The 25,099-nt window shown below is 35.0% G+C and overlaps 1 protein-coding gene across 4 annotated transcripts in view; it reads left to right on the forward strand.

Annotated features, from left to right (window-relative positions):
• The window catches only part of LOC142334816 (neuropeptide S receptor-like), a 311,777-nt gene that overhangs the window by 271,127 nt on the left and 15,551 nt on the right, over positions 1-25,099 (forward strand). For all 4 annotated transcript variants that reach the window (XM_075383152.1, XM_075383163.1, XM_075383159.1 and 1 more), the window contains one exon: positions 17,124-17,375. In XM_075383152.1, the coding sequence (XP_075239267.1) occupies positions 17,124-17,375 (252 nt within the window). The remainder of the gene's footprint in view (positions 1-17,123; positions 17,376-25,099) is intronic.

Here is a 25,099-nt window from a genome sequence, read left to right on the forward strand (position 1 = left end):
TGATTTACCATGTAATGACACGTACGTTGTAAATGGTGGAGCATAACGAACTGGGGGCGGGGGCAAACGAATAAGATCAAAAGGTTCATGATCGCCTAGAAATTTTAAAGCTTCTAATTTAAATAATTGTTTTCGTTAATTCATTAGTGATATAGACAAAAACTTACACCTCGACAAATGTGTTAACATATTGCATCTTTTTTTGTACAAAAACTCAAGCAACTACGACAACTTGCATTGTTTTATATATAATCAACAACATTGTTGAGCTCTGTACTGACCAGCATAGAGCTTGAACAAAAATGCGGGATGAATTTATAAATATTAAGCTTCTAATCAAGTTTTCGCTGTGCTGGTTTAGAAGTTAGAAGCTTCTTTTTCCATAGGGTGTGTGGACTGGGTGGTCATTTTTACTCTTACAGAATTACTCTTATAAAGTAGGTTTTTTGCATGCTTAATTGCAGGGTCTTACGACTATGCGAGGAGTTTTTAGTGGTGAATTTTGTTTTGGCTATTTTTTTCAAGGGACCTGGAGCAGCTGATATTGTTTTACTTCTGCTGCTATTTTTAAAAAACTTTTTCTTTCTTTTTATAAAATAAAACAAAAAAAATATTGCCCGAGAGAGAGAGAGAGAGAGAGAGAGAGAGAAAGCGCACGCTCTATTGGTCTATACAAAAATTTTACGATAACCAGTTAACAAAGTATTCCTTGTTTGGTCTCTTTCTCCCTATTTTAGTTTTTTGGGTCTTTCGTACTATATATTTCTGTATTTTTTCAATGATTTCGATATATCAATTAGAGTTGCGTTCAGTTTAATTCAATTTAGTTTTTGAGGTTAGAGTGAATGAGTTGATGTATTTGAAGCAACTATTAGCATTTGTTCAGGCATTCAGCTGCATTATGGAAGAAATCGCTTTTACTTTAGTAGTACTGATTTTGAAATGTTTTTTTTTTACTACTCATAGATTGTGCTACATTAATTTAAAAATCCAGTTAAACATTTATAACTAGAAGATGCTAAGGATTTTTATGGGATTTAGACAGAAAATCACTATGGATTTGAAGTTTTTTAACCAAAACAATGTTGCCGAGACACTTGAAAAGAGTAACCTATTAAGCTGCATAATGGAAATACTGTACCAGCATTTTAATATAAATTGGTGTGATCTTTTAAATATGAATTTTTTATGCAATGAATTGTCTTGTACACCAGAATTCTCAGCCTCAGTTCTCATGCATTTTTTGATATCTAAAAACTTGTTGCATCTTCAGCTTCTTGGTCTGTTTTTGAAAAATTTTGATGGGAAATTTATTTTGCATTTTTTGCATTGATCTATTTTAGAACGGTTCGTCATGTTTCACATCTGTTGTCAAACATTTGCCGTTATCAAATTTACCAGAAACTTAGCTCCAATCATCAATTTTAATGACCCATTTTTCAAGCATATTTTTGCGACTATTTATATCTCGACATTGTTCTCGACATTTTTAATTCATTTATTTTTGTCTTTAACTAGTAATTCAATAAAAGGACATGGTAAAAGACAGACTAAGTTGTTCAAAACATAGTTTTTGGGTGTAATTAAGTTCTTTGCTTTCAATATCAGTCACACAAATAATGAAAAAACATTTTTTTAAATTTTTTTGTATTTCGACATTTTTTGGTAATGGTAAGGATTGTTAGATCACTGAACTAAATTTTTATTTAGTTGATGCCAAAGTTTTTTTTATTTTTGGCGATCTTTGGGTGCGTAAGGTACTTTGGGTGGGGGCACACGGGAATGGTATGAATTTTTGGGTAACTACATAAAATACCAGATCAATTATCTTCTCATGCTTATAAGTAAGAACAATACTAAATACTGAACAGTAAGAACAAAACATCAAACTAAACTGAACACTTTGTGAAATAGCATGCTTTGTTCGAATTCAATTGTTCAGAAAGTGAAAGAATGTCATTTTCTTTATTGTGGTTAAATTCTCCTAATATTTACGACGCTATATTGTTATATTGTAAGACTTCTTCTTATCAGAATAATGCACTTGCTATTGTTTAATAAATATTATCTGTAAAAATTTTATTTTTTTTTCAAATTCCGAGGCAAAAACGTTTTATCCACGGGGAAATAAAGCTCCTGTTTGAAAATTTAACAAACATCTGAGTTAAAAATGTATTCTTCAAAATCATCCAAAATTGCCAAGATTTAATTCAGTAACTTTCATGCTCCGTTAAGTGTTGGTAGTTTTTTCACACATTTTACTTGTTGATTAAAACAAAAATATGGAATGTACTTTTACATATAGATTAATTTGGCCCAATCGCATTTTTTGATTAATTAATTTTTAACCCATGAATTACGCTAACTTAAACTTATTTAATTTCGCTACTTGAATTTTGCTGACTTTAATTTCTTCAGTCTTGAATTAATTCAGTTTTCTGACCAAGTCATAAAAGTTTGCACCAAAACCAATGTAGTATTTTCTCCATTTACTCGCGAAACCTTTAAAAAAAATGGAAAATGAAAGCCCAATTTTCCCTCATTGAGTAATTTTTAAGGAGAAACCGTTGGGATTTCGTACTATTATGGGCGACAGATTGTCTGTGCAGGGGCTAAGATAGTCAACCGAAAGCGGAAAACGGCGGGGAAGGCGGGCGAGGGCAGTAAAGCGAAAGCGATGTTTACTATCACAATGAAAAAGGTGCAATTCTATTTACAAATACGCGAATGCTGTGAATATGATTCAGCCGGTCTCGGCAAAATGGCATCGGGTTTAATGACATTGGGTAAAATGGAATACGGTAAACTTTCATTTAACCGGTGCAGCTAACTTTTTCGGTTGCGATGACTTCATATGAAGCCCAGCTCACTCCCTCCCCACCCCCCGCGCGCTAAGGCATGGCCATGGTTTTCGAGGCATGGCCAAATGCGCTCATCTCATGTTGAAAACTTAAGCGAATAGGGTTTAAGTAATTATGAGGCTTCTGATCAACTTACTCAACCAATTTAAAGGATTTATTATGAAACTTTACGGCTTTTGATCTACTGTCCTTTCGATTTAAAGTTTTGTTCTCGACCTAACTTTCGCAATTTGCGTCATTATTGGAAAAGAAAGAAAGAAAGAAAAAGTAAGAATTTATGTATAGAAGGTGCCTTAATGTCTGCAAGATTTTTGTGGAATGAGGTCCAATTAGATTAGTGTTTGAAGTTGAGATGAGAGTCAATTAAATCAAGTTTCCCTCTTAATTGCGTCCTAGCCCTATATCCATTTTGCCCCCTTTGAAGGGCGGCTAGGAATTATGGCCGAAGGGGCGATTAGCACAAAAAGAAAAGATTTTTAGTCATTTTTAAATGATTAACATTGAATAATTAATTTTGGCAGACGGACAAAATACCTAATGCCAAAAAAATTTAGACAGGACCGAAAAGGTACGCAAAATGTTTAGCTGAAGTTTCAATCACCATAATCATTCCTGATCAAGATAGTTTATAAAGTCGACGCCACGGCCTAGCCTCAGTGGTCCGTGGGACTTCATATGAAAATATCACAACCGGTCATAAAATCAAATTATCCGCTTAAATATGATAAAACCTGTTTGTAATACCAACTGCTGATTTGTAATCGGAATATTGAACGTAATGATCAAAAGGAATAATTTTTTCGGGTATTTTGGCATTCGGTAAAATGTCATGAAATCTTTAATCTTGATTGACTGCGACAATTCAGAATAGTTAGTTTGCAGGTTGAAAAGCGCTCAAAAGATTTTGACCCCGACAGAATCTTACAAAATTCTGTCTTTTTAAAACTTTTCCTTAGCTTTTTCAAAAATCTTTTTAGATATCTCACAAAATATTAAGTCGAAAATATTCGGCTTATTGTTTGGCATTTTAGACCTTGTCACAGGAGAGAACTATATAACCATGACATAGTTTGTTTTGTTTTCTATTGTTCTTACCTTATCAAAGGAGGGGGGGGGGGAATAAGCTATTATTTTGATTATCAGTAAATGCACTTTGTATTTGTAATTCGTAAACAAGTTTCGTAAGTGACGTAAAAAAATAAAAAATTTAAAACATTCTGATAAACGCTCATTCTGCAAATTTTCGTTTTTCCTTTGAAATCTATTATTTCAAACACTCGGCCAAGATAAAGTTTTTTCTTATTTCTTATTCTTGGTTCATTAAACGTCGTTTCTGAACACAATTTTAGAAATAGTTAATTGTACACAAAACGGACGACATTGAAACACTTTTGAAATTGTGTAAATTAGAAGTTTTACCCACTAAAAGAGGAAATATATTTTGTATTAACACGCCTACCGTTCGGAAAACATTATTTGAATCCTTGAAGCTTAAAGAACACTTTTCATATAAGTGGTTCGAGCAGTAATTAGTTGGCACAATTGCTTGGCACAAAAACAAAACTCCAAATTTCAAAATCATGTTACGGGTTAAAATATGCTTGAGTTATGTTTAAAAAAAACGCTCGAGACAAAACAAAGACTAATGCATGTGTTTAATTGGAAATTCGAAAAGAATAAAACTTTGAAATCCAATGAGATAATGCAACTAAATATAATATTTTATGCCTTCTTTACTATAAAGGCGCCCAATTTCGTACAATAAAAGTTTGATTGGACTCAAATTTCATGTTAAACATCAGCCATAGACGAGGCCAAATGTATATCTTGCAACACTCTTGGAAGATTAACAATTCTTGCAAAAATTTGGAAGAAAATTTTACAAGATGCTGTATCGTCTTGCAAAATTCAACCAGAATCTGTAAGGATCTAATTTTAAATGCTAGGATAAAATATTGGGTATAATTTGGGTATTTGCTACATTGGGCATTTTGTGCTGACAACCCTTAATGTTAAGGACTGCTCTAAAATCAACAGTTGAGTTAGAAAAGCGATCAAATTGCTATAATACAAAAAATTTTGAACTAACCTCGATCAAATCAAAAAAACTCAAATTGCAAATTGTAACCAAAATGGAGAATTTGGTGTAAAACAGCATGAGGAACTATAAGCTGATACAACAATTAACGTTAATCCCATAGCGTTTTATTTGATATTCTTTCCACTTGCTTTGTTAATCCCGATAAATCGAAACCGATTACAAATTAGACTTAACCCTAAGGACTTAACCCTTAAAGAAATAACCCTAAGGACTTCCATAATGTTCTGATGCTCTCAAACGTTTTCCCCACTATTTGAGAATTAAACGATGGGGTTTTCTTCAACTGTTTGGTCTGTTCTGGATAGAAATTGACTTCAAGTTTCATAAGCTGGTAACTGTTTTGATAAATAGAGTGTAAAGTTTTTGAGTGATTCCTCTTTTTTGTCTTTTATTCAAAAGGAAGTCCTCAATTGCTAGTGTTGTTTCAAATCATAGGAAATTGGTTTCCCGTTTCAATCACGCCTCTATAACTTTGCGCATCAAAATTTGAGTCAATCATTTTTAAGTATGTGGAGATCACTCTAGACACAAACTTCAATATAATTTAAGCCTTAAAAGACCCTGAAAGTTGTAGAAAACTCATTAAGGTTAAGCCAAGTTGCACAATAAATTTCTAGACATGAGGTTCAACTTTAAAGACCATGTTGATTTCTATTGAATTTTATATTTCGTCTACAATATATATTTCATATATTTAAATTTCAATAAAAATCATCAATATTGCAATTTTATATTTCAGCAAAATTTGAGTCAAATTTTGTAAAGTATGTGGAGAACACTCTAGAGGCAAACTCGAACATACATTAAGCCTTAGAAATCACTGAGAAATTTGCAGACAATTCACTAAGGTGAAATCAAATTTCAAAATAATTCGCTAGACTTGAGATTCAACTTTAAAAACCATTTTCCTGAATTATTTGCTCAGTGTGACGAATACTAAAAAGAACATGTTGACGTTAGTAAATTAATTGATATTAAAATCAAAGACGTCTGTAAAACCATTGGCTAACTGAGAATTTTGGAATTTGACTTAACAAATGGCAGTTAAATTGTATTGCCAAATTAAAGCAGAAACCTTTTCTTTTTGGACCGGTCGTTGTGGACCGAGATAGTATTTCTTGATCGTGTACAATCGTATTGCAATAGCGGAAAATTAGTTTTTTATTTGAGCTGAATTCTTCCGGCAAACACTTTCGGCAAACGTAAAATCTAATTTATAATGGAGTTTATGTATCCATTATGAAATGGTTCACAATATATTTACTATCAGTGTAAATCGTGTAAATATGTTTCCTTCAGACAAAAAGTAGTTGGTTCTCAACACGAAACTGCTAGAAGTTGGATTGAAGTAAAACTCAGCTAAATAAATTTTCGGTTCAAAAAACAAAAACTCATAGTGTGTTGCTAGACCTCCTTTTTCTTCTAAGTTATTTTACATTGCTTGGCAAAGTATTCAAAACTTGTATACTTTGTAATAGTTGTCGGCGGCATCTTTGTGCTTCCAGTTCCTTGTGGCAAAACCTAAGAAATTTTCAAAATTTACAAACCAACAGATATTTTATATAGATCAAAAAATGAAAGTTTGTAGTTACGTTTGTGTTTTTAATTGATCTCCAACAAATTTTGTAGCGATTATGTCAATACTGTAGTCTTTTTATGCAATTTTTTGTTCTACAATTTTTCGCTGACTCTTTTAAATTTTTGTCCTCCGGAATGAGATAAACAGGTTAAACAGCAGGAGGTATAAAAAAGTAGCTGCGCGGCTCTCTTACAGTTTCAGACCTTGTCGCGCACAGACAAATTGGTGTACTTTTTTGAGACTCAAGTTAGCTTTCGTTTATCTGGATTGAGGTTTCGCTCAGCGAGTACGCTTTACAAATTCTAGTAGAGTGATTAGCTTGGCGAATTTTCTAGCTAAATCTTGTCTGCTAAAATTGAAGAAGGAGACGGCTTACAGGGTAAACGGATCAAACAGCGACTATTCTCAAGCAGCAGAATTAAGAGAATTAATCTTAAAAAATCCAAGTGCAAGAGATAGCCAAGTCATGAACAAAAAGACTCCCAATAAGGAAACTTGAACAACAGTCGTATGTGTGGACACTGTTAGCTAACTTGGGGTACAAAATGAACTAAATTTGGTTTTGTATTAACTGCCTTTAAAATTAAGTGCGTCATTAAATGCGTCTTATATAAATTTTGCTACGCGAAAATAAAACTAATTTACTATGTACATGTCCCTTTTTTGACAAATTTGAGAATTGGAGTATTGAAAAATTTTTAAATAGCGATCTTGATAATGTATTATTACTTCTGCACCGGTTCTATAACAATTAACAATATATGTATTGTTTATGATAGCTAGTGATAATTAGTAAAAAGAATTAGGTTTCAAATTTCTCTTCAGTTTCATTCAAATTTTGTGGTTTGTCTCATCTAGATTCAAGTTATCATCAGTGCTAATGTCCCCAGGGTGGATTGGCAGATCTGTAGGTGATACCGTACCCTTTACAGGCCAAGAATATGGATTTGGAATTGTTTCTTCTTGAGCAGCGGCGTCGAAAATCGAGTGTATAATGGAGGGCTGGGAGTGTTCGATGTGACCTGCACGTCTTTTGCGTTCGGATTGAAGCCAATTTGGAGGGAAAGATTTGTTGGATTTTCCAGAGATGTCTTCGTGATCGAATCTTTAGTTTTTAGAGCTCTTTGGCAAACGTTAGCCAGTTCTAAGGGGAATTTGTTGTAGAGTTTCCCAGGGAGCTGATGTGGTAGGAATTTGAATTCCTGAGAGGTATTAGTTGGAGGAGCTGTAACTATTGGCTGTTCGAAGGTAGAGGCGGGAACTTCATCATGTTCGGCTATTTGAGGAATAGGATCGGCCGGGACTTTGGGCATACCTACTCCCATTGCGCGCGAGATTTTTGATTTCGTAGAAGATATGACGCTTTCGTTGACGCGCTTACGATGCTCCATTTTCGGACTCCTTTTGAATACGTGTAAATTCTGTATTGTGACTGGCAATTTTGGACTCTCTTGTTTTTTCTGGAAGACGAGGGCCTGGTCTATTGCTGTGGTGCAAAAGTTTAGTCAATCTATCGCCACGAGTCATGAATGTTGCTACGTCACTGTTGCGAACTGTGACTTCCAGTTTCCGTATCACTGAGGTGTATTGATCTGTTTTCCGTACAATTGCCAGGGAGCCAACACCTCGTACAAGCCGTCCAGATTTTTCTTGGATCTTTTATTTGGGTGTCACTTTCTTGCCTGATTGATTTGTACGGCAGACTTTTTGAGTGGTATCCGTGTTGAATAATACGCGAGGCGAAGACCTAGTTGTAGATCTAGGCATTGGTTTGCCTTTCCTTGCTGATGTTTGATTCCTTTTTTGGTCGTTTTTGAAATTGATTTTCCTCAACAAGTGTTTGACTGAGTGTTGGAATGGGTAAAGAGCACTTTTTATTATTTACCAATTGAGTACGTGAGTTATTTAATTTGTTTGAATTTTCAGTGTTAATTTGGAAAGGAATGTGTGACTTGGATTTGATTGATAGATTAGCTTGGTTTAATTCTTGAAACTGTAGTTGATTTAGGTGATCAAGAGACGCTAGTATATTGTTTTTTGAAGGAAAATTTGGTATTTGGCATACTATTTAGTAGTGTAGAATGAATTGTATTTGTATTATGAGCTGCGAGTGACGGGTAATTTGAGTGTGATTGTACACGAGAGTCAAAATTGAGATTTTTATTATAAGGACTTTTTAGTTTTTTATTTGAAGTAGTGCATTGCTGAGCAAATTTTAATTTTTTTGAGTGAAACGTTCTTGCGATGCGCGAATATTATTTGAAATGATGTGATTAGTTGTGCTTAAATTGGAAGAAATTGTCCGCCGAGTGGGCTTTAAAATGCATTGAAACAAGCATACTAGTGGTGCATGATATATATCTGGATTAGAGGAATGATTTATTGGTGTTTCACAATTGGAAATTAGCTCTGCGAATGAATTTTTTTTGAGTAAAATGTACCTGCGGTGCATGATCATTTATTAAAATATCACCAAGATTATTAGATTGTTGTGTAATGTTGACTTTCACCTCAGATATAGTGTCTAAATAGAAGTGAATCAGATGCATGGCGGAAATTGGTTTTTCGTTTTGTAAGAATTTAGCGTCAGATTAAATATTTGATAGAGAAGCGACTATTCATTCACCGTAGTTTGATATACTTTTTGATGGTTGATATGGATTGCGGGAGATGTAATACACTTAACGCATTTTAGATCCGGGTAAGTGCTCTATTTTAAATTGCAATGGCTAAAGAAGTTAACCCACCAGCATGGACGGGCATTATAAGATTTGTTAGAACAATGTTCCTGAAGAAGAAAAAGAAGCGCTCGATTTTTTTATGACTGAGAAATCTTTACCCCAGAGATATTTTTTAAAATGTTCTATGGACCAAACTACTCCGAGTTACTCTAAATCATTTATACTATAGAGTCCCTCTGTACTATTTAGAAACCTAGAAGCAAAAGATATGGGTTTCCATTCATCAACTGTTATTTCTTCAATAGCTGCTCCGTGGCAAGAACGAGAGGCATTGCATGAAACACCTGGTTCGATTTGCGGATTGTAGTGAACATTTTCGGTATGATTTGAAATGCCAGTTTTATTAGCATCAAAATGAGTAGTTTGTTCTTTAGTCCAACTTTTTTTTTATTGATTTGCAAAGTAGTGGTCTTATAGGGTGGCGAAATTGGGCTAAATTGGGAAAAAAATAACTAATATAGTGTACGGATTCATGAAAAGAACGGATTTTTTTTTGAAATGTGTTAGGTAGAATGACAGCAAGGTTCGCAGATGTTTTTGATTCAAGAGGTGAAACACCTGACTGAATTATGCTTTAACCTAGTCATGAAATTTCTTGTTTTGCAAAGTAACCTTTTGTAGATTGATACGAATGATATCAGCATCATGTTTTAGTTGAAAATTGTAACTAATTTAGAATGAACTTCTTTAGAACCGTTGCTTACAATTAGTATGTCATCAGGAAAGCAGAAAGTGTTTTGGAGGCATATAGAGTTATGATTCACGGCTTTGTATGCGATACATGCAAGACATATCAACGCATTCAAAAGGCATTCTGGCCATAAGCATATTGAGATCTATGGTGGATAAAAAGATTTTCCCATTTGATTCAATTTGATATTTGGTAATTGTTTGTGATATAGATTCAATTAGTGCGTCAATTTTAGGCATCTGGTATTTGTTTTTGTGGATTGATTTGTTAAGTGCTTTTGAGTCGAGAGCAAATTTTATAGTTTGGTCTCTTTTAACTGTGATGACAAGGGGTGAGAAAGCATTTGATCTGAACAATTGTTTAGTTTTTCTATGTGTCTTGCATTAAAAAATTTTTAAACTTTAGTACTAACCCTTTCTCGTAAATTGATAGGCTGTCATCTACCGTTTGGTGTTTTAGTTGAATATTTGACAATATGTACTAAATTTTTATTTTGTAAAAAATTCTTTTCAAATTAAGTACATCACTAAATCAAGTGCATCGTATATGAATTTTGCTGAGCGAAAATAAAAAGAAGTTACTAAATTATATGAACATTGTCCTTTTTTTGACAAATATGAGAGTTGCAGCATTGAAAATTTTTTAAATAACGATCCTGATAATGTATTAGTACTTCTTCACCGGTTCTATAACAGTTGACAATTTATGTATTCGTTATGATAGCTAGTGATTTTTAGTAATATGAATGAAATTTTGAATTTCTCTCAAGTTTCATTCAAAAATTGTGGTTTGCCTCATCTAGATTTAAGTTATCATCGCTGCTATTGTCCGAAGGGCGAATTCGTGGATATTTTGGTGATACCGTACCAAGTGCAGAGGAAGGATAAGGATTTGGAATTGGTTCTATTTGAGCAGCAGTGTCGACGATCGATTGTATAATGGAGGGCTGATTCAATTGATATCTAATGGGTTCCTTACTTTGAAATTAATTGTTTTTAAGAATGTGAGCTGATTTATTAACTTCGCTGTTTTTTTTTCTTTTTTAACTAATTTCAATCGATCCTTATTATTGACTGGTCCCATATGTTCTCAAGTAAAGTACAAGTTTTGTTTGCTCAGTTTTAGTTTTATCTGACGCTATCCTGACATCGTTATTATTTTTTTTAAATGCACAAAGTTTTGGATGTAATTGTTTTTTGTTGATGTTGTTGTTGTTGTTGTTTGATTTAGTTGTTCTTCTTGCTCGCTTTCCTTATAATGGCAGATCTCATCAATCTAATGCGGCATTTTTTATTCCACTGAAATTGTTGCGTTGGAGGCAATATTTTTGTTCATACACAAATTTTTTGGAAAACACTTGAATTTTTGGGTTTTTCTATCTGTTCTCATGTGGATGAGCGGGTTTGGAACTTTACGTGCAAACGCACATTACTGAGCCTTCTTTTTAGAATCTAATTTACTTGTTTAAAAAAGAGGAGGTCATGGAAATACTCCTTGTATTACGTAAAAAGCGTTTTTAACTCTATTGATAAAAAATTGATAGATGTTGAGAAAAATTGGTTACAGAAGGTCATTTAATGCTTTGACGTTAAGCCGACTTGGTGCTACGAAAAGAGAACGTGCTGTTAAGTGAAGCCAACTGTTCAGCCTTTTTAACAGCAAATCAAAATTAAAGTTCATTTCAATATTGTGCAAGCTAAAGTGATTTTTTTCTTCAATTGTGACAAATGACCTCCGAACTGAAAAGACCTGTCCCTTGCTTTCGAAATGACCATTTCAACATCTTCGCGCACGCAATTCTTGGACGTGCTTAAATTATTAAACAATTTTGCTAATTGTTCAGTAAAAGCGCATGGACTCTTATTCGTCTGTATTTTTCAAGACAGTCTATTCACATGTATTTTTTGTCTGATCACATGCGCTCAGTTAATAGCGTCTATCCCTGAATTGTGGTTATCTAGGCTAAGCGGTATCGCCCAATTTAGTTGTTGGGTCTTTATCAAAAGAATGAATGAATTCAAAAATCGATCGATAGCATATTTATCACCAAATATCCGCCCGCAGAAAAATTGGCTATAATATCATGCAATAGGAGTAACACATGTATTATTCAATTTTTTATAGTTTTCAGAAATTGTTTAAAATTGTGCTGCGGATCAAAATTATCCTATTGCGATTGAGTTTTGCTAAAATAGTGAAAGGTTTTTGAAGCTGAAATTGTATTGTGGATTTTACTGAAATGATTTTGAAAAAATTTAAAACGGTGCTCAGGGTTTAGATAATACTAAATAGTCACAGGCAAATTTGAAAGATATTGTAGGTTAGTTCGTTTTCAAATTTTAATAAAAGTAAAATAGCCAAATTTTTTTTACAGATTTTTTTTGGTTTTGGCAATTTCGTTAGGGAATTTTGAAGGGAAACCGGTAGACATTATCCACATAATTGACGTTTCATGGGCAAACGCAGATTATTTTAACTTTGCTCTGTGTAAGCGAAATCAATCAAGCTATGACCCAGCGAAAATCGGCCAAATAAAATTTAGTATTCCTATGCGTTGCTCTGTATGATAAAAAATCAGTAAAAACCAAGAGACAAGAAATATTGTATATTAAGACAAATTTAGTTTTTCATAAACAGTCTTTTTCAAAGTTTTAGGTAAGTATATAAATTTTATAAATGCGAATAAAGATATAAAAGGCAAATTGTCGCAACCGATAGTAGTAAAGCAATTTCGTTGATTAAGTTGAGAAAATAGATAAATAAAAAAACATTATAATTCGAAAAATATTCCTAGACCATAAGAATTGTATCACCAAAATTTCCTATTCATTTACTTCCATGGGAAACTCAGAAGAAGCGTGTCACATGAAAACAAGAAAAGATTAATTTATAGACCTGGAAGAAAAATTATAGTTTAACAAAGCTCTTTTTTGTTCCGACCTTTTGTTGTTGCGACCTCTTTTTTGTTGCTTGTTGGGTTAGAAACTTTATGATACCCCTTATGATACTATGTGGGGTTTCTCGTTAACTAAATTTTAGCGGTTCAACATCACTTCCGGAGAGATACAGAGTAACATTTAAAAACATTAAAAACTCTTGAGAAAGCAAATCGATCGTTGGAGTGAGATTTTCAATTTTTTTGTCGAACCAAAAAAAATGAACAGTGAAGTTTTCAAAATGCTTCGCAAACTAAACTTTTTCGAATACGCATTAGATGGAATCCTAATTATAATCTTAACCATCTTAAATTGATACAAAAAATAAGTTAGATAAAATTACAGATGAGAAGAAAAACTTAGATTTTTAGTTTAAAAAAAGAAACAGTTTTAAATATTTTTCAAATTTTCTACTTGAATAAAAGAGTATTTTCTGCTTGAATTAATTACTCATCAACAAGTCATTCATGTTTGTGTGTCTAATTTATGTAAAATACATCAAAGTGCAAAAACAATTGAACAAATACAGAACAAGAAAACCAAAAATACGTCATGCCATTATGGTTCTTGCAAGAGCTAAAAGTATTACCAAATCGAAGTATAGAAAAGTTCTTAAGCACTATATATCAGGTAAATTTTGATAAAAAATTGATGAACTCCATTCAGTTGAGATACCGAGTGATCTCATTTAGTGGACAGGTGTGAAAAGCGCAATTTCTTTAAAAAATGGACAAAGATGAACGGTTATCCTGAACAGATTACAAGCAGTAGTTGACTGAGACTGCTCTTGACTCCTCACTTAAATAAACTATTTATCTCATTCAACGAGTCAACGTAACGAGTTAAATGAAGAAAAATTGATTCAACAAGAAAAATATAAACAAAAACGATAATTTTCTCTAGAGTTCGCTGAAACTTGCGACTAAAAAATGTTTATTTTTATTCTTAACTCAAAATGCACTCAGACACTTACGACAGCTCACAGAAATAATGTGCAAATTTACAAGAACGAAGAACACAGAAAATTTAGGAGACAACCAGGAGAACGAACAGGAGAACGAACAGATTTTCAAAATCTGTTAGCCTTATTCTGAGCAAATTTGACGATGTCCCAACGATTACCCTTCGGTTTTTGTGCCATTTTCGTTTTTGTTTGGTCAGTGACTTACTATACAACATATGTTGCACAAAATAACATAAATAAAAAGGAAACTACCCAAAATAGCTTTATCTGGTATTGGAAACAATCAGATCATATATTCAACAATTTCGTCATAACTATAAACATCAGAAATCGGTCCGGAAAAAATTGGTACCACAAACAATGTCTCATGGACAAAAATGATAAATACGATTATCCTCAGATAATAAGATTTGAAAAAAGTTTAAAATTAAGTTCATTATAGAAACAAATTGTTCTACAAAATATACTATTTGCAAACATAAAATTTTACCAAATATCAGTAAAAACTTCACGCAGTAGCAAAAAATATGACAAAACGTTTAAAAAGCCAAAACGGCAAAATGAGAAAAAATATAAAAACTTGAGTTGTTGATATTTTCTATGCTTGCAACTATTTGTTGAAATCAGTTGGAAAATTTGGGTTCTGAAATAAGAAAGAGGCATGAAACTGCAGCACCTAGAGAAAATATTTGTCTGGATAGCAAAAAGTTTTCAACATTTTTTTTCTGGCTCTCTCTCTTTCTCTCTCTATCTCTGTGTCTCTCTCGATGCCTCCCTCTCTCTCTTTCTCACACACACACACACCACACAAACACACGCTCTCTCGTTCTCTCCCTCTCGTTCTCTTTCTCTCTCTTTCTCTCTGGGAGTCTCTTTACCTGCACCGTTGTCTCTTCTTTTCTATATTCGATTTTTGTTCCGCAGATTCTCCTAAACACTGAGTCGTAAAAGCGACAACGCCTAAACACTAGCCATTTGAGTTGCTGATGAGGGCTATTAAAATTGTTATATAGTAGGTTATAGTATATCCTGTGCGAAGCACAATCGATGCCCATCCTAATTGTTATCTTTAATTATAATAATTCAATCTATATAATAACTAATGATCAAATAACACAATGTAAATGTTATTACGTTTCTTGATAACGTCAGAGTTAGAGATAGATGGCAAAAGACTCCACAAAATTGTATAGTATAACAGCTCACTTTTTTTCACGAATTGTTTTGATATTTAAAAGCATATTAATAAGGGAAATGTCTAGATCGTTCTGGGATACTTGTTTGATTTCTACTGTAGTAAAATTTCTACTGTAGTATTTTCTAATTATTGTTTAGTGTCTAATTACTGTAGTAAGAAATCAAACAATAACTCAAAACAATTTTTCCTAGAATTTTATTTTAATCGAAGCCTGCTTACAACTACTCGAGAAACAGTTTTGATTTTTTAACCATGAATAGTAGTTAATGTCGTAACTGAACCCCCCCCCCCCTCATATTTACTGGTTTATCTGTTCTACTCATAATTAAACATATTTTACTCATATTCTACTCCAGAAATGTGAGTAACAGAACCGTGAGTTATCCTTATTTGCAATTAAGAATTTTTCCGAAGTTCTTTTTGTAAACGACGTGGGTGATCTAAGTTTCTTCTACGCATCTCGAATCTAAGTGTTTCCTTTGTATTTTTGTTTCATGAGCATTGTTGGAACTCAGTAGAGGGAACAATTAGCTTTTTCTGAGAACTTATCAAAATTGCAGAATTTCAGCGGAAGCTTCCAAATTTGCAGTTTACGCAAATTTTTTATTTCAGGAGAAATAGTTTCATTTTACTAAACGACCTTCAACTCCGTTTAGTTTCAAATTTTTTCGTAAATGTTTTTGCCTTGAGTGTGAGTTTTGTATTAACTAAAGCAGACATCAAGTATTGTAGCCTAAGGTTTTTGCAAATTTCTTTTTTGCTTTTACCTTTGTAGTAATGCAGCTACTCAAAATATATCCTATAACTGTATTTTTTGAAAAAAATGGACCCTTGCCGTTGGACTTAGAGGTATTGGAAGAGAACCGATCTGTGAACAATTAAATGGGAAGAAAATGAAAAAATTAAATGACGTAAAAAATTTTGATTGATTTCTAATTTTTTTAATTTCTGATATTGTTTAGATATAAGTTTTTTTATTTATAAGCATATTTCTGATATAAGTTTATCCGATATTGACATATATGTTTTTTCAAACCTATCTCACTTTTGATATTTTAATATTACATTTTGACGAGTCCTTGAAATATCTTCCAACATAATAGACCGACTTGTGGGTAACTTGTCAAGAAATATAAAAAATTTGTGAAAATTCACTCATTACACCGCAAAGGCAGACCCAAAATAATTTTGGCTAATTTTACCCGCGAGAATTCGATTGCGTTCAATATTACTAGCTTAGTTTTTGAAGGTAACCTCAATTCCGCAAAATTCTTGTAAATGCCATGTATTAACAGCAAAAATTAATTTAGTTACACGCTCAGTCAAATTTGACCCAGGTAATTAAACAATTCAGGTGTGTCTTTGCAGTGCACAGCTTCTACCTATTCTGTAGAATATGAATACATGGTCCTCCAAGCGATGAAATTGAGTTAAATTGAAAGTATTTTGATGACAAAAGAATCAATCATTTTTCTTTCTACCCGCAACAATCGTTAAAAAAATCAGTACTTTTCCCAAGTTTACCTCTGAAAATTGCTGACACAGTTTACTAAAACATTTTTTTTCCAGACAAACCTCACCCCTATTCTTACGTCATTTCCCCTTGAGCTCTCAATAAGGTGATCAAAGGAAGTCCTCGTTTCTTCAGATCTTTTCCGTTTGTGCCCCCTCTGAACTTCCAGCTGCGTGGGTGTAAATTATTTGCACAACCCAGTTAAGTTTGTCGTATTTTTTTACTATGTAATGGCACCTGCTCTGTAACTGCTGGGTGCGTAGTTGGGGGGGGGGGGGCGTACACGGTAATTCTATTCAGATATCGATTCTGCCCCTCCCCCCAGCTTGTAGGACATAACTTTTACACCCGCTGGCGCACGTGAGATATTAAGTTAATAACATAAGTTGCAAGTGGGGGTATAAAAACCACTGGAAGTCAAAACAGAATAGATCTGGCAAAAATTCGAAATTATTGTATATTATTATAAAAGTTTAAATATAACAACAGTACGAGGACGACAATTCTTGAGAAATTGAACAATTTTCTTCCTTTTTTAGGTAGACGATCTCGATTGATGATTCTGCTGGCATGGCTGACGACATTCTTGGAAATCATTCCATTCCCATTCGTGTTCCACTTGCAGACCTCAACAGACGGGGAACTGCAGTGTCTGGTGAGGATCGTACACTCCCATTGGCTCATTGCTTACGTCATCTACTCCTGTCTCATCTCCTTCGCAGCTCCATTCCTCATCATTGTCGCCTGTTATTGCGTCATTATAGCCACTGTTACCAAAAAAGCCAACGCACGTAAGTTCACCTCTCTTTCTCCCAGGATGAAGTCCTCGACCCAAGACAAGTATGGACCAGACGGACCTGGGTCACAAACAGGGGATTCCATAGCAGTGCGACCGAGCTCATAGTTTGGACAAAATTTCGGTCGCGCTGCTCCGTCTGGCCTTATACCTGAATTGGATCTGTCCGGTCTGAACCCCCCTGTCCGCGACCCAAGTCCGTCTGGTCCATAGTCTGTTTTGGAACGAGGACCTCATCTTGGGCTGTTTTGACAGTTTTAAAATACTGTTTTAATAGTGTTTTTTTAAAAAAAATAAGTTTTCTTTGTTTTTTTTTATCAAAAATTTTTCAAGATTCTTAATAAAAAAATCTGATGAAAAATTTGGCGACAATTTGCTGAAAGATTGTTACTTAAAATTGATTTCACGGAGATGGGTGGCAGACCAAATCAGCGTTGAGTTAGTCTAGAGACATTCTGTATTTTAGGATGGCTAGTGTTCATGTCTCAACTTACAATGGCCAGATTTGATTTTTGAGTAAAATTTACTGCATGGAAAATAATATGTTCAGTTTATCTCCATACAGCCAACAAGTTTTGCTTTATGTGCAACTTGACCTCCCTCATGGGCACTTGTAACATTTACGTTGCGTAGCAAGACGTAATCACTGAGCTAAATGGGCTTTGTGGTAATTGCTTACTCACTAAGTTATGTATAAATAGTGTGTATACTACTAGAGTAATTACCTTTTATGTGCTACAAATGTATGCACATTATTCTGCTCAAGTTTAATTTTTGTTTTTGAGTAACTTTCAGACTATAAAGGATAAGTTTAGGTTGGGCAAACTCTTTTACCTCAATATAATCATTATTTAAAGAAAACTGCACATAAAGAAATTTTCAATGTTCTGGAGATGCAATGATCCCAAACTGAATTAAATTTTTACGCTTGAAATGTTCTGGATCAGCGCTGAAATGCTCTGAGACCCATATCTGGGTTCTGGAATTGTTCCAAAATCTAGGTCAGTTTGTAAACTCTATGATTTTGATTTTCCAAACGTTAAATGATACTTTTTCCTATTCAAAAATTAGAGAACGCACATGGTGTTAGTTAAGCATGGATAATTGGCAATCAGCATGTGCGCATATTTTTCAAAAATTACACACATATTTTTTTCGGAATCCGAAGAAAATGCATGTCGTGCAAACTCTCACTAAAGTTTGCATCCACAGTCAATTCTTCGATCAATAAGCATAGCGGAAAGCAGGGAATTCATAATATGATGGAAGTTTCGACATAACATTCTTCCCTGGTCGAGGTGTCACCGCTAAAAATTGCTAAAAGATGTAAGATTTGCGGTGAATTTGGGAAAAAGTGTAAGATTTGCGCTCAATGCAATTAATGCGGTGAAAATTTTTTTTACCGACTAAGCCGTGAAAGAAAGTTTTTCACCGCTACCAGCAGAATTCGGTGAAAAAAAATATCAGCACCACCAGCAGAATGCGGTAAAAATTTTTTCAAGGCTGAAATTGCAAATCTTACAATTATTCACTGCTAATTTCAACGCTTATGTTAAGTTCACAGGAAATATCAATGAAGTAAGTGACAGATGGTGCAGTGGAACGAGGGTTGTTGACTTGCAGGAGGTGAGAGGTCCGAACCCGTGTACGGCAGCTTCTTTTTTGTAAGAAATCCGGTGAAAGCGGTGAACAAAAATTTTTCACCGCTAAAAACCGCAAATCTTAAAAAATTTCACTGCATTCGATGATAAAAGATGCGGGCGCTTTGCGGTGAAAAAAGTATTTTTCATCGCTATTCACCGCTTATCTTACATTGTTTTCGACTAAACCTCGACCCTCGTTCGATCCAAAAAAATACAATCCCGATTTGGTCTAGCCAATTTTAAATTTCGGTCTCTTCGATCTGGACAATGTCAAATTTTGGTCCATTTGGCCTGGCCAAAACTGTTGACTGGTTAATCAGTCTTGGGTTAATCAAATAACAGGGAGGTACTATTGGGATAGTTGGTTCTGAGCAAAGTGTAAATAAGCTATATGGTCTGGTCAAGCCCAGCCAGAAACAAGTGTTGTTCATTGCAAAAAAATTAATTGTATGATTAATCAACTGATCTATTGAGTCTGTGATACGTATGTATACTTATATATCGAAACCTCTATGTGTACTTAATTATTTTATCCTCTATTTTTAATATTTATATCATGCGCTTATAACTTGAGTTATGACTTTTTATTATTCACGTATAAAAATATTCCCGCTAGTCTACTATATTATTTCATATGTTGTTCACAGTATTTTATTATAAGTAATCAGAATTTCATTTAGTCAATCTGAATTCAAGTTGCTTCTGCAAACGCTCTTAATTTACTTAAGACAAATTAGCTGTGGATTCGCATGGCGATTCCAATAAACCAATTCTGTAAAACACACTTATTTAAGGATTCGCTCTGCGATTCCCATTACATTTTGAGATAGTGTATTTGCGACACACATCCAAGTCTGTTTGCAAAGCTTAAGTATAACATGGCGCAGTCAGCAATTAAGGACAGCGGCGAATCTCCACTCGGAATTCAACCCTTCTGGGAAAAGGCAACCCTAGAACCCCCACTTCGCTGGGAATATTGGAGGACGCAATTAAAACTTGCAATTCTTGCTCGGGAAGGAATTAAAGTGGACCTTCTCCTAGCTGACCCTCCAGCAAATGTTACCTTGCCTCCCGAACCAGCTTATGAAGACGCAGTTGACAACCCGACAGCACAATCAGAACGAGATCGACGTACCCGCAATGAACAGGCGAAAACAGCGTGGAAAAATCCGTGTCAACGCATTGAAGTGGTTGGCATCCTATGCGGAGACAAACCGTGGAGACTATGTGATCAAAAAGCCTCTTCATTGATGTACCTGAGTTTGGGAATGGAAGGGCGGCACGTCTTCAATTCGAAAAATTCGACTATCAGTCTCGAAGCAATCTCAACCAAAAAACCTTTGGGATGTTTTGAATACAACCTTCATTCGGATTCATAATATAACTTTTGATCGGTATCTTTTTCTTACACGAAAACAACAAAAGGGAGAACCAATTGAGAAATTCTATGGACATCTCAAAGAGCTTTCGGAAAATTGTGATCTAGGAGAAAAAGGAGATACTATCATCAGAGACGTTTTCATCGCAATCATGCAGAACGAAGATATCCTAAAGAGCTTCTAAAAGAAACAGTAGACCCTGATAGAGCATTAGCAATAGCAATCAATATTGAAGTGGGTACCCTCAATCAACTTAAAATGAATGCCAACAAAGCTGAATTACATTCAACCGTCAATCAAAAACAACGGATGCGCATTGCGAATGCTACTCCCTTTTCCACTATGAAAACAACCGCACGGAAAAAGCCCACAACTTGTCACTTTTGTGGATCAAGTTGGACTCCTGAACACCGTAATAAATGTCCCGCTCGGGGAAAGAGATGCAATAATTGTGGTATTGAAAACCATTTCGCTAAGGTTTGTCGTAAACCTAAAGATCCCAATTCGTACCCAAGACCTAAGCCATGAGTCAATAATGTCGAAAAAGATGACCAAATTGAGGATGTCAATCAATTTTCGGCAGATTTTGACCCTGATTTGGAGTCAAACTACTCATCAGATGAAGATAATTGTGTAGCTGTCGTATCATCAACGGATCTCACAACTTCAGTGACAGCAGTCAACCTTCCTGTAATATTTGTGGTAATACATCAACAAATGTTTTGGTGGATTCGGGCAGCGTATGCACAATAATAAACGAATCATTGGCAAATTCAATCATTTCCCACGACTCAAAATCGAAGTGGATACGCGAGGCGAATCCCAAACAATTGAAAACATTTTCGAACGAGCCTATTCATACGGTAAGCATTAATCAAACTTCAATTCAAAGCGGCAATTGGCACGCAAATCCAATCGAAATTCAAGTAGTGGCGGATGGTCATGGTTCACTGTTGGGTAGAGATTTGTTTCCCGCACTTGGACTCTCAATTCAACAATCAAATAATCAAATGATAATCAATCAGGTAGAGCAAGAATACTGTCCAATTAAAAAACAGATTGCAATCGATTTCCCTGATCTAATCTCCAGAATTGGTAAGTCCAAAGTACATACAGTTCGTTCAAAATTTCACAAAAACTATACCCCATCACACCAAAAAGGTCGCCGTGTCCCTATGAATCTGTTGGACAAAGTATCTGACTAACTAAAGAAACTTACAGAACAAGGACATATTGAAAAATTACACGAATGTTCTGATAAAAACTTTATTTCTCCGAGTGTAATTACAGTCAAGAAGGACAAATCTGTAGAATTAGCTCTTGATTCGAAAATTCTGAACAAAGCGATACACAAGAACAAGTATCAAATACCAAATATAGATAGTCTTATTGATTCAATTTCACAACATATTAATGATTCTAGTCATGGGGAAAATGTTTATTTTTCAACAATTGACTTAAAATACGCATATAGTCAATTAAATTTGCATCTGGATACCGCACGCCATTGTAATTTCAATATCATTTGCGGAGACGCAACCGGTACGTACCGTTTTAAGACGGGATTTTATGGACTTACGGATATGCCGGCAGAGTTTCAAAAGGCAATGGATTATACACTGGTTGGGTTGCCTCATACATATTGTTTTTTGGACGATATAATTGTGGTTAGCAAAGGTACCAAGGAATCGCACCTCAAATACATTTACAATTGCCTGCAGAAACTCGAGGCCGATAACCTCAGAATTAATTTAAGCAAATATCATTTTGCAAAACACCAGATAAATTGGCTTGGTTTCACATTCTCGCAAAGTGGTGTCAAACCCATAGAATCTAAAACAGCAGCAATTGCTGAAATCAAAGCTCCTAAGACATTGAAACAATTGCGTTCATTCCTAGGTAGTGTTCAGCATTTAAGCAAATTTATTTTTAATCTTGCCAAAATATGTCATCCTCTGCGGCCTTTGTTGAAGAAAAATGAAAAATTTCTTTGGACCGAATATCATCAAACACATTTCGAACATATTAAAACTGTTATTGCAAATGCTACAGAAAATACCCATTTTAATCCAACACTGGAAACACGCATCAAATGCGATGCCTCTCGCCCAGGGTTTAGGCGCTGCACTCGAACAACTAGATTGTGAGGGGTGGAAAACAGTTGCTTTTACATTTCGCTTTCTTAATTGCAACGAAGAACGCTATAGTATAAACGAACTAGAATTGCTTGGGGTGGTTTGGGCTATCGATATTTAAATATTATTTATTTGGAAAGACTTTTACGGTTTTGACAGATCACAGAGCACTTCTTTCAGTTTTAAACTCTCACCGTTCCAATAGATCTTATAATAGCAGATTAACACGATGGATTGATCGTTTGTTACCATTTGATTTTATTATAGAGCATATTCCTGGTACCCGAATGGGTTTAGTTGATTATATTTCGCGCCAACCGAACCAGAAAGCAAAAAGCGTCACTCAATATGATGAGGAATTCATGGTAGCAATAATTTCCCGCATTCGCGACGCAATTACATCTTTATTTAGTCATTCAAATAAAATTCCTTTCCATAAGCGGCCCATAAACAGCAAAAACAAGTTACAAGTCAACCAGACGCGCGTCCACTCTTGCAAACCTACTAAAATTAACCCGCATAACTCAAATGCCTCAAATAATTCATCCACTACTCGAGCACAAGTACGCAATTATAATTCAGCATTCATTTCTCAATTTAATTACCACGCAAATCACTTGCTTCAAAATAATACTGCACCCGCATCGCAAATCCAGCCTAAACATTTCAAATGTAATTTAACCGCAAAACTAGAAAATAAAATAAATCACATAACAATGTCAGCTAATGGATCATCGCAAACCAACCCTACAACTCCTCCGCATACCCCTAGAGTAACTTTTTGCACTCAATCAACACCATTAACAACTACTAGTGCAAACCCCAACAATAATACCCAGGCCTCATCATCACCTGAAACTCAGGATATTGAACTGTCCAGGGAGGAAGTTTTTGAGAGCAACCTAAATCAGCTCTTTACAAAGTCGTTTCTAGCAGTCTTGACTAGCAAGGACGCAGTATTAAAGGAGATTAGAGATTGTGTTCTACAAGATGACGAGGCCCGATGCAAAGAAGTTAGCCCATACATTCACTCCTTTTGGAAAGACTTTCATGAGCGGTCCGGTTGCTTGTGTGTCAACGAACGCGTCGCCATACCCCAATTCAAAAAAAGGAGGCAGTAGTGGAATCACTACACATGACCCACCCCGGTAGTTGGGAGATGATTTCTCTACCCCAATATGCATGGTGGCCATATATGCATAGAGAAATTTTGGCTAAAGGATCGGATTGCGTTCCATGTACTGATATTGGTAAGAATTTAAAACCTATTATACCAAAATCTAAATGGTATCCACATAAGGCTTGCCAAGAATCAAATGAAGAACTTCAAATTGACTTTGGGGGTCCGATAACGAATGAAAAAGGTAAAGACATTTATTTTTTGGGATGCATTGACCGTTATTCAAAGTATCCGACAGTTTAGAATTTTTGAAAAAGCTTATGGGACAAATGTAGTGAAATTTCTCCGTAATTACGCCTATACACATGAAATTCTACGAACAATCCGTTTAGACCAAGCCACTTGTCTAGTAGGTAAACAAGTTACAAATTACTGTAATGAAAACAATATTGACATTCTCGACGCACCGGTCGGAGACCATAGAGCCATTGGATTAGTGGAGCGAATGATACAGACAATAAAACGACGGTTATCCTGCATGAAAGCAGAAAATAAAGATACATTCGCAACATCTAAAGCAATTAAACAAATTATTTCTGATATACGTATAACAAAACAGAAAACAACAAAGATAACACCATTTGAAGCCCATTTCGGTCGTCCGGCAAATACTCCTTTAAGGAATATTAGCACTTCTCCTTCTAGTTTAAATTTAACTTATGAAAAAATTATTAACCACTATTTAGATGCCGATACAGTTCCTGTAGATGACTACCTTGATGACGCAGGATGGACCAACCCCGAAAGAAGCGATCTGGACATTGAAAAATCCATGAACAAGGCACAACAGGACGCAGGACTCCGCTATCGCAATTCGGACAATAAGGAATCGCGGTTCATTATTCATCCAAAAATCACGAACCCCATTCCCAGAACAGAAAAATCCTTAAACGTAAAGCTAGCGCGGAAACTACCTAACAAAAAGAGGGCCAAAAGACAGCTTGCCGGACTATATGAGGTTCTCAAACCAGGATCCTTTTTCACAAAATCTTTCCCTACAACAACCATAATCAATGAGCCTGGACGGTCTCCAGTGAAAGTTAGAGATAGTGATCTGGCAAAGTTCGGCACCAAAGCAGAAAGGTCTACTAATCTCTGGGCATACGCACAAAGACGTCCTGCACCTTATGAACAAACAACGGAGACAAAGATCGCCAAGCATAGTAATGATGTCAAGCAACAAAAGAGGGGAGAAATCAAGATTCGCCATCGCCAACGTGATACTACTTCCGTGGTCTCATCTGTGAACTCAAATGTCTCTCGAGGCCTCACAGTCCGTAAACCCGCTAAACCACAGCCCAAACGAAAACGCCACACAGTTGCGTCAAATGAAAATGACAATGCAACAGCTTCGGAACAACCGCTCATATCGATAGTACCCG

Source organism: Convolutriloba macropyga, chromosome 1 (assembly GCF_964194025.1).
Source record: "Convolutriloba macropyga chromosome 1, txConMacr16.3, whole genome shotgun sequence".
Lineage (NCBI taxonomy): Eukaryota > Metazoa > Xenacoelomorpha > Acoela > Convolutidae > Convolutriloba > Convolutriloba macropyga.